This window comes from Oryzias melastigma, linkage group LG17 (assembly GCF_002922805.2).
Source record: "Oryzias melastigma strain HK-1 linkage group LG17, ASM292280v2, whole genome shotgun sequence".
Lineage (NCBI taxonomy): Eukaryota > Metazoa > Chordata > Actinopteri > Beloniformes > Adrianichthyidae > Oryzias > Oryzias melastigma.
Window position 1 is genome coordinate 131,162 of NC_050528.1, and position 11,175 is coordinate 142,336.

General features: G+C 44.8%; 1 protein-coding gene across 1 annotated transcript in view; it reads right to left on the reverse strand.

Annotated features, from left to right (window-relative positions):
* LOC112147635 (guanine nucleotide exchange factor VAV3) overlaps positions 1-11,175 on the reverse strand; it is a gene marked incomplete in the record, with an annotated part of 47,836 nt that overhangs the window by 30,083 nt on the left and 6,578 nt on the right. The window contains 8 exon segments of the mRNA XM_024274159.2: positions 2,445-2,540; positions 2,671-2,770; positions 2,857-2,960; positions 3,040-3,108; positions 3,315-3,407; positions 4,466-4,583; positions 4,956-5,021; positions 5,498-5,556. Coding sequence (XP_024129927.1) covers positions 2,445-2,540; positions 2,671-2,770; positions 2,857-2,960; positions 3,040-3,108; positions 3,315-3,407; positions 4,466-4,583; positions 4,956-5,021; positions 5,498-5,556 — 705 coding nt within the window.

Here is an 11,175-nt window from a genome sequence, read left to right on the forward strand (position 1 = left end):
TATTATTATTATTATTATTATTATCATTATTATCATTATTATTATTATCATTATTATCATTGTTATTATTATTATCATTATTATCTCTTTCCCGACATCATTTTGGTTATTGTAGTATCACACCTGATCATTTTCATAACCAGGCGGTGAGGCTGGCGGGGAGCCTAACTGCTTCCTACCAGAAGTGGCGTGTGCTTTCAAAGAAATGCTGTTTACTTCTTGATCACTAAAAGAATCATTTGTTCGAGTTTTTTACAGAGCAGAACCCAACAAGATCCACAAAGTCTCACTTTACTGTTAAAGAATGCCCAATATTTATGTTTTTTTCTCAATAAACACTGATTTATAAATGGAACTTAAACATTACAATGATTATATTACAACAATGTCTTAAAGTTTGCATCTATTTTTTAACTTCCTTTATTTTGACAGCAGCTCACACTTGTTCCTTTCAGAATAAAACCCGCTCCGAGTCATGAAGCTCCTGCTGCAGTTTTACTATAATTATAAAGGCAAGACGGTCAAAAATGATTTTTTATCATTAGGATTGTGACGTGTCACCATCATTTTCAGATATAGACGACATTTTAGTCAAATCTATTTATTAAAAAAACTCAAAATATTTAGAATGAACTTTTATCGTCATTCTCTAAGATGTGAGGCCCAAAACACACAACTCTAAATCATTTTAAACTGCATTTGTTCAAAACTTTAACCACTGTAGTGTAATTTACCAAAATAAAACAGGGTTTGCAGTCTTTTATTTGACTAACTACACATTAAAAACACAAATTTAAAGAATATTTGGACAGAATTTCTGACAGTGAATTAAACTTTTTTTGCTTAGTTGTTTGACATTTTGAAATCTAAGCAGAAATAACATAACAGAAATAACTCATTTATTATGTATTTAATATTTAGCATTTTTCATTAAAGCCTCAGTAAAGGGAGAAAAGACCCTCATGTGGCTCGGGGGCCGCAGGTTGCAGACCCCTGTTCTAGAAAGTCACTTTTTTCCATAATATCCTTATATGTTGTTCTCTTCATGACTTGATTAAACCATCTGGTGGGCCGATGTCTGACATCTCTGCTGTAGATCCAACAATATCATCTCCATTCCACCTTAAGGCAGAAAACTCTTCATCCAAACATGCAGGGAGAGTTTTACACTGAAGCTGAAGTTCTCAGAAGATGAAGGTGAGTTTGGGATGAAGAGCAGAGGAAACCTGATGTTTGTATTTTTGCAGCAGATCACAGCTGATGCTGAAGTCACATGACCTCCAAGAACTCCGTCTGTTTGGGACTGAAACCTTCATGGAGACAGCAGACGTTTGGTTCCTAAAGTCCTGGAATCTCTTTCTGTCAGCCTCCTCCTTTCATCCATCAGACTTTCTCCTCACTGGCTCCAAAACTCTCCAGAAGCTTTCAGGAAACCTCAGCAGGTCAGGTGGAGACAAACGGATCCACAGAAACGTCTGCACGTTTTAGTTTAGTGAATATTTTTAATGATTCGACTAAAAATCTGTCAACTCTGATCCTCATCCACGTCAGGATCATTTTCATCTCATCTTCTGAGTTTCATCAGACAAGCTGAAGGTGAAGCCACAGCTGTGATGTCATGGGAGGACGTCGCCCTCTGGTGGTCACTTGGAAGAACAGTAAAGTTTGAGGATACAAACTGGAGCAAAAAGAGAAAATCTGACAGGTCTAAAGGTGATGCAAAACGTTGTGTAGATGAAGGTGGACGAGGATGAGGAGCTTCAATGAGCCTCACAACAAAATTCCAAAGAAAGTTTCAGCTGAACAGAAAGGAAGAAGCTGCTGAGAAGAAAACCTCCAAATGAGTTTATTTCTGACGTTTTCAAAGTTCCTTAAACCGGGTTATAATGTTAGTACAGCTGTCTGCTGGTGATGAAGGCTGGAGCTGCAGGAACCAATTCTTCTCACAAAACAGCAAAATCAGAAAATGAAGCTGAAAAATGTGTCGAAGCCCCAAAGAGGGAAGTTAAAGCTGAAGAGCTGAGAATTCTTCCATGAAAGAGCGGAGGAGGAGCTTCAGACGTAAAAACATGCGGAGAGGACAGAGTAGAATCCTGCATCCCTCCATGGATCTTCATAGAGGAACATGAGAGGAATCAAACAAACATTCAGACTGTCAGGAGCGTCCCTCCACGGTCAGCCTCTGATTATAAAACCAAATGTATAAACATCTATTTTAGTTTTACTCTTAAATGTGCTCTTAAAGGTCTACAAACTTCATCCTATCAGAACCAGAATATATTTACGGAAAATATTCACATTTTTATGTTTTTTCTCATTTTTGAGAAAAACCTTGTTTTCTAAATGAACAGAAAGTTTGATTTGAGCAGTTTCACGAATAAATGTAAGTTTTCATTCGGCCAAGAGGGTTTTCTGGTGTGAGAACGCGAGCGTCGGTACTGCACCTGCAGGAGAAGGTGGTACTTCAGCACTCTCTGCATCGGGACCACCAGCAGGTCTCTCAGAGTGAACTTGCCATTGTTGGCTCTTTTAGAACATTCCTGAGGGGAAACAGAAGCACTGATGACATCATGGCTCCTTCAGGATTCACTTCAGGACCTGAAGACCTAAAGTCTGCAGAGGTCTGGAAAACCTTTAAAAAGCTGAGGGCGGAGCTAAAGACACTCTCACCTCCAGTTTCAGACGAACGTCCTCTTTCTCTTTGACGATGAGGTCCAACACTGCGATGGCGATCTCCACCTGGCTGCAGTAGATCCCATAAATGAGCAGTCTGCGGGTCAGAGCAGGGGATGATGGGAACTTACATCATCGGATTCCTGGCTGGGACAAATGGGAAGAGGATGAGGAGGAGCGCACCTGTCTTTGTAGCTGATGAAGATCTGATGGAGGTTGAGGGCGTTTCTGTTCAGGATGGAATCCTGCAGATCAACCATCAGGCTCTTGTGGAGTTTCACCAGATCCTGCGTTTAACAGAGACGAAGCGTGACGGTCTGAACACGAGGATCTCCTCCAGAGGCTCAGATCTGCAGCAGGACTTACGGGGATGTTGACGAAAACTTTTTCAATTTCAGCTGCAGAGAAGAACTTCTTCAGTGGATTCAGGAAATACTGAGGAGAGATCAGAGAAGAACAAAAATGCTGGGATCACTTTGGATTCTTCTGTCATCTCCAGATTTCAAATTAAAAGTCTGGCATCAGAACAGCTCGTTTGCAGTTTCCATGAGATCTTCTCAAAGACACAAAGTCCTGATCTGTTACTGTCTGTCAGCGTCAGACTGAAGAAATGGAGGTGTACTCTCAGAGGACGTCTCTACCTTCTCGATGGACTCCAGAGTCTCCGTGTATCTCTCCTCCGTCTGCTTGATCTCAGAGAGGCAGCAGCTGCGAACATCCACCTCCGTCTGCTTCTGCAAAGACAGGCGTCAGGATGGGACTGCAGACAGACTTCAGCTCAGTGGTCTCTGTCCAGAACACTTGAGCATTTTTGACCTTCTCAAAAGACAGTCGTGAACTTTGTTTCACACCCAAACTTTCTGATCTGAATAGTGATGGAGAATTCTCTGGAAAATCTCTGCAGAGCTTTGAACCTCCTAAAGACCCCCTCTAACGAAGTCAAATGGTTTCTTCTGTTTACTTGGATCTTGAGACTGGCCGTCTCACGCATCTCTTAGCATTCCTCTTAAGCCCTTCACGTCTGCATGTATCTACAAATGTCTGCAAGTGTCTATATGTCTGCACGTCTGCCTGTGTCTGCGAGTGTCTGCGTGTGTCTGCACGTCTGCGTGTGTCTGCCCGTCTGCGTGTGTCTGCATGTGTCTGCATGTCTGCGTGTGTCTGCCCGTCTGCGTGTGTCTGCATGTATCCGCATGTCTGCGTGTGTCTGCCCATCTGCGTGTGTCTGCCCGTCTGCATGTGTCTGCATGTATCTGCATGTCTGCGTGTGTCTGCATGTCTGCGTGTGTCTGCGTGGGTCTGCGTGTGTCTGCCCGTCTGCGTGTGTCTGTATGTATCTGCATGTATCTGCGTGTGTCTGCATGTATCTGCATGTGTCTGCATGTGTCTGCGTGTGTCTGCCCGTCTGCATGTGTCTGCATGTTACTGCATGTGTCTGCGCGTGTCTGCATGTCTCCGTGTGTCTGCGTGGGTCTACGTGTGTCTGCATGTGTCTGCGTGGGTCTGCGTGTGTCTGCACGTCTGCGTGTGTCTTCCCATCTGCATGTATCTGCATGTATCTGCATGTATCTGCATGTATCTGCATGTATCTGCATGTGTCTGCGTGTGTGTGCACGTCTACGTGTGTCTGCATGTATCTGCATGTGTCTGCGTGTGTCTGCATGTCTCCGTGTGTCTGCGTGGGTCTGCGTGTGTCTGCACGTCTGCGTGTGTCTTCCCATCTGCGTGTGTCTGCATGTATCTGCATGTATCTGCATGTGTCTGCATGTGTCTGCACAACAGTGTTCGGTACCGCTGATGTTTGCTGGTCCGTCCTCATCAGGTCCTCGTAGATCTCCAGCCCTGCGTACTCATCCTCCAGGCCGCAGACTGCAGCGTACAGGTCATCTTCATCTTCAGGAACGCTCTCACTGTCATACGTGTGCACAAAGACACATTAGTAGTAGTGATGGGTGGACATGATTGGTCCTGCTGTTGCTGCAGTTTGTGTGCTGTGATTTGAACTGAAACTGGAATCTTCGTGAAACTGAAACTCTGATGAGGCAAACGATGAACACATCCTGCATCTGTCGAGTTCTCTGAACTTCCTCAGTCTGTCTGAATCATAGTGTGGGAGCGACGCAGGTGAAACGATGCAGAATTACTCATTCATTTCCTCTGACGCTAACAGAGAGCCTCTGAGCCGAACATGTGGGTGTCCAGACCCTGAAGAGCACAGACAAGGAGCCTGGAGCTGCTCATGCACTAGGAAGGATGTCCTTCAGGAGGAGCCTCATACGTACTCAATGAGGTCCTCCAGGTTGCTGTAAACGTCCTCGTCTTTCAGGCTCTCCTCTGTTGGAAATGGTCTGGAAGTGAAGCAGAGAGACGGCAGCGTGAAAATCTTCTTCCTATGAGTTTGAAATCTGACCACAGGGGTCTGGGGAGAAGGAGAAGGAGAGATAAGGAAAGGTTCTCATGACCAGAAACTCTATTTTTTGAGGAGACTCAGATTAAAGCTTCCAGCTGCTGCTGGATGAAGACGAGGTTCATCTGGACAGTTCTCCAGTCCGTCACTGGGACATTCAGAGACAGAAAACCACGCTCACACCTGAGGGACCATGGAGAGCCACCAACCGACCTACAAATCATGTTTCTGGACTGGAGGAGGAGAGAACCCAGAACCTAGGAGGTGCTGACCACTGCACCACTGTGCCGCTCCACATCAGTAAAGTCAGGTTTATGTAACATGTTCATGATCAGTAATGATTTCTTTACTGTGGAGCAAAGGTCAAAGGTGAAGGAAGGTGAGAGGAGACTCTACCTGCTCACTCAGGTGACTTACTTGAATCCTGACTGCTGAGCAGCTGCCGTGTGCGAGAGCCTGGAGAGCGTTTCCATGACCTGACGGAACAGAGAGCGGGAACGTTTTTTAGTGACTGATGAGGTCTTTGCTAACGTCACCCTTTGCTAACCTCAAGCTTTGCTAACGTCACGCTTTGATAACCTCACTCTTAGCTAACGTCCCTCTTAGCTAACGTCACTCTTAGCTAACGTCAGTCTTAGCTAACGATTCCCAGGATTGTCCACTGATCCCCACCCAGATTGGGTCCTTAGGCAAGACCCTTGACGCTGCTGCCTAACTGGGTCCCTTTGCCCCTCACGTACAGGGTTGTGTCAGGAAGGGCATCCGGCGTAAAAACTCTGCCAAATCACTGATGTGAAATAGTGGGTGCTGTTAGGCTGTGGCGACCCTGAAAGGGATAAGCTGAAAGCGAACTACTACTCTTAGCTAACGTCACTCTTTGCTAACCTCAAGCTTTGCTAACGTCACGCTTTGATAACCTCACTCTTAGCTAACGTCACTCTTAGCTAACGTCACTCTTAGCTAACCTCTCTGTTAGCTAACATCACTCTTAGCTAACCTCACTCTTAGCTAATGTCACTCTTAGCTAACCTCACTCTTAGCAAACGTCACTCTTAGTTAACGTCACTCTTTGCTAACCTCACTCTTAGTTAATGTCGCTCTTTGCTAACGTCACTCTTTGCTAACCTCACTCTTTGCTAACGTCACTCTTAGCTAACGTCCCTCTTAGCTAATGTCACTCTTAGCTAACCTCACTCTTAGCAAACGTCACTCTTAGTTAACGTCACTCTTAGCTAACATCACTCTTTGCTAACGTCACTCTTAGCTAACGTCCCTCTTTGCTAACGTCACTCTTTGCTAACCTCACTCTTTGCTAACGTCACTCTTAGCTAACGTCACTCTTAGCTAACGTCACTCTTAGCTAACCTCACTCTTAGCAAACGTCCCTCTTAGCTAATGTCACTCTTAGCTAACCTCACTCTTAGCAAACGTCACTCTTAGTTAACGTCACTCTTAGCTAACGTCACTCTTTGCTAACGTCACTCTTAGCTAACGTCACTCTTTGCTAACGTCACTCTTAGCTAACGTCACTCTTAGCAAACGTCCCTCTTAGCTAATGTCACTCTTAGCTAACCTCACTCTTAGCTAACGTCACTCTTAGCTAACCTCACTCTTAGCTAACGTCACTCTTCCAGCATAAAACTCTTTATGTTATGGACTCAGGAGGGATTTTGTTTAAATTCAGTAAAAAAAAAAACTTAAATATGACATTATCTAAACGAGGTCACATGTCTGCTGTCAAAGTGGGGGCGGTGGGGGATGGGCAGAGATTCGTCTGTTAAATTCTGTGAACAAACATCAGTCACATGTTTACATTCCAGCAGCAACAGGAATGTTAGTGTTAGAAAAGATGCAGAAGAATGAAAACAACAACAACAATGGAAACAAATTCACCAACGCACTAAATCATCACTCCCATCATGCACTGCTGCTCCGATGACAGGCTCATGTTATCTGTGGTCTGCATGGAGGATGACGTTCAGATGAATCCCGACTTTCAACATCAGGAGGTCAAACTGCGTCATTGATGGTTTTCAGCCGCAGCTTCGACAGGAACCGCCTCACGTGTTTAGGAAGCGTCTTCAGATGGCAGATCAACCAGAACGGCGTTCTGCTGCTCGTCTGTCATTGACTGGCGCTCTCCTCTTTTGGTTTCAGCTCTAAAGAGGTTTTGGTTCCAGCAGGATGCAGACAGAAGACTCTGGTCCAGATGTCCTGACTCGTCTTCAGGACCTGGAGCAGAACCTTCCGACATGAACCAGTTCCCTTTGGCTGTTTCTGCAGTAGATACAGAAACTCCTGACTTCTTTCCACAAACACATTCCTGAACGTTCTATCTCCGGACTCCAGACAGAAAGTCGTGCAGCGCAGAGATGTAGAAGATAAGTAGCGATCTTCCACGTTCCTCTGGAGCAGCGGTCTGCACCCTGTGGCTCTGGAGCTACTTGTGGCTGTTTGAGCTCTCTCTGAATAAAGAAACATAAAATAATAGTATTTTTTCAAGTAAAGATTACTAAATTCGTTTCTATTTACTGCGTTTTTATTTATAGAAATCATATGAGCTTCTGTCAAACCTAAAAAATAATTTCATGTTTAGACAATGCTAGTTTCTCTTTATATTCACAAAAGAAGCCTAATTAATATTCATTATTTTAAAATGCATTGTCATGAAAGCACAACAGTATCAAAATAAGACTTTGGGGTTCCTGTTTAGACCAGTAGAAAACAAAAGGCTCTTTTACTGTGAAAGGTCGCAGACCTCTGATCTGGAGGCTTCTGAGCCGTTCTAGAGTTCTAACATCAGCGTCAGCTCTCCTCTGAGGCTTTGGAACGTCTGCAGGTGTACAGAGTGTGTGGGGGTTCAACGCTCTGTCTTCCTGTGTAAATGTGGGCTGTGGTCGACCCCCCCGACGTCTGACAGCAGCGTGCCGCAGCACTAACATCAAACGTCCTCAGAAACAGAGATGTTTCTGTTTCACATGATCTGCTGCTTTATTCCCACGCCGTCAACAATCCTGAGAGTTTATTCTAAAAAGAATCCAATAAAATCCACAGATTTTTATCATCCGGACTTCAGATCAGAGTGAGTCTAACGTTAGACAGGATTGAAATGTTCTGAGGAGAATTCTTCTGTTGGATCGACACGTTGCTGTCTAATGATTCGATACATTCACTGATTTGAAACGAATGTGGGACAAAAAATAAACTTTATACAGATGAAGTCAAGCTGGACGGACATAAAATAAATTAATACGACTGTTTCTAAACAATTTATTTTTTAAATTCTGCAAACAATAAAAGATACAACTTCCAGATGTCTGGTTTCTGTCCTGTTTTATTTTCTACAAAGAAGACCGAATTGTTTCAAAAAATTACATAATTCAAATAAAAAAACAAAATGGCGTAAATCAAGAGTCTCAAACTGGCGACCCGCAGGCCATTTGTGGACCCCAGGTCAATGTTTTGCGGCCCCCGCCTTAGTATAAAAGTTCAATGTCTACTAAGGAATATTTTCTGCATGTCCACAACGCTTCTTTGATGATAGTTTACATTTGCTTTTGTTGTTGGATCTGGTCGTTAGAAAAGTCCTTAGCAACAGTTGCTAGCGTCGTTAGTCCTTAGCAACAGTTGCTAGCGTCGTTAGTCCTTAGCAACAGTTACTAGCGTCGTTAGTCCTTAGCAACAGTTACTAGCGTCATTAGTCCTTAGCAACAGTTGCTAGCATCGTTACTCCTTAGCAACAGTTGCTAGCGTCGTTAGTCCTTAGCAACAGTTGCTAGCGTCGTTAGTCCTTAGCAACAGTTGCTAGCATCGTTAGTCCTTAGCAACAGTTGCTAGCGTCGTTAGTCCTTAGCAACAGTTACTAGCGTCGTTAGTCCTTAGCAACAGTTGCTAGCGTCGTTAGCTCCTGTGGTTTCACAGAAGGTATTGTGAAGTAGAACATAGACATGAACACATGTTCAATAAACTTGTTCAGTAAACACAGACGATGGACCAAAAACCTATTTTTGGCACAAGTGGGACACCATACGGCCCGGCCTCAGCCAGACTCCGCCTTCAGTGGCCTCAAGGTAAAAGAAGTTTGAGAACCTCGCTGTAAATGATGAATCACTTTAGCTGCTGCTGTCTGTGTTTAAATCCTTCTGAAAGCTGGAATCTCCACTTTTTCTAGATTTTTGTCTCCAAAACGATCCCGGCTCCTCCATAAAACAACCTCTGGTCCTCACAGCTAACAATGACAGAACCTGCATGAGACCTCAGAGGCTAAAGGAGGTTCTGGACCCAGACGGGTTCCTCACTGAAATCCTTCATCCGCGTTCGTCTCAGTTCCCTCATTCTCCGGGAAAACAGCTGAAGGTGAAACGCTGAGGTGGATCTGACTCAGGTGGAGCAGGTCCAGGAAGAGGTGGAGAAAGCCCTGATGTGAAGCACCACTGCAGCCGGGAGGAGGTAGAGTTTAGATGCTAATGCTGCTGTTACTGTGGAGAATGAAGCCAGAAGAACATCAGAACATCAGAACCGTTCTCCGGGTCAACCCTCAGTTATGCTGTGAGGAGCTGTATGAAGGAGAGTAGAAGATGGAGAGGAGGAACCGTCCTCCAGAGAGGAGGATCAGCCGTTTTCCTGAGGAGTGAAGCGAGAGCTGATGTGACCTCCTGCCGTCCGGCCTCCAGGCTGCTGGAGCGACTGTGCAGGAGCGACTGTGCAGGAGCGACTGTGCAGGAGCGACTGTGCAGGAGCGTGAGGGTTAGCGAGGCCTCCCTGGGTCTCCAGAGGGCTAATGCTGGTCTACAGAGCTGGCACCTCTCAGACCCGCGGGATTAGACGGCTGGGATTTGAAATGTTTTCTTCTCGTGTTTGTGGAGGGATTGAACGGTCCTGATCGGCCGCGCTCTTGATGCAGATCCAACCCAATCACTGAGCCACAACACAGGCCCGTTTCCATGGCAACTGACAGGTCCTGAGGCAGAGCTTGTTTGTGATGGACAACCGTGAACATGACGGAGATTACACATGTGACAGCAGGATTACCAGCATCCAGATTAACTGAAGCTTCTTTGCAGCCACACGCTGAGGTGGAAGGACGTCTGCAGCAGAGGTGTGGCGTGGCCCCGCCCACTTACAGGTCACTTCCATGACCCTACAGGTCAGAGGTCACAGCTGGGGCCAAACGTCTGGGAAAAACCTGGAGATGTTTTTAGGTTTATTATCTTAGTAACAGCTACTTTAAGGCTGACATGAGAATATGAGTTTAGAAAAAAGGTCAAACCAGAGGAGAGGAGAATGGACTCTGACCTGCAACCCAGTAAACTTCGCTGTTTTAGACGTCATGAATGAGAACTGTAGCAGAACTTCATTAGGAAAGAAGAACCAAATCCAGCTTCAGCTTCCATGAGAAAAACCAAAAACCACTGCTTTGATTGGAATCCAGTAATATTCAAATATCCATCCACTGAAAACCACCGTCTGCCTCCATGAGTCACTTCTACTTTCTGCATCACGACTCCACCTGATAAACACTACGAACATCCTGAAGTCCGGAATGTCCTCTGGGGGGGGGCACTGCCAGAAGGACCACAAACCCGGTACTCCAACCAGGGCTCCTACACATTTCCTCGTTAAATTTAAGACCTTTTTAGACCTTTTTAAGATCTGCATATGGAAAATTAAGACCAATTTCTCGACCTAATTTCGCAGGGCTCTAAATTAACTTGTTGGTCACTAGCCGGGGTGGCCGGTAACATTCAAAGTCTACCAGTCAGATCTGTAGTCTACTAGCCAAACGTTTGGAAAACTTATTTATGTATTTCCAAGGAAAACATTTAATTCATTTAGTGTAGTTGAGGATTTTCAGTTGAGGATTAATGTCTCGAAAAAAAAAAAAAACACTAATAACTAGGGCTGTCAGATTTGTCGCGTTAAAAACGCATTAATCTGACATGTGCTTGACGCCGACAATTTTTTTGAAGCATTAATTGCGGATTTTCCATAGACTGTATATAATGGGGGGACCTCATAGCTCGATAGGTCCATTATTTTTACAGTCAATGGGATTTTCTCATACACACCTTTCTATACCGCGCGCGGGCGTCCCG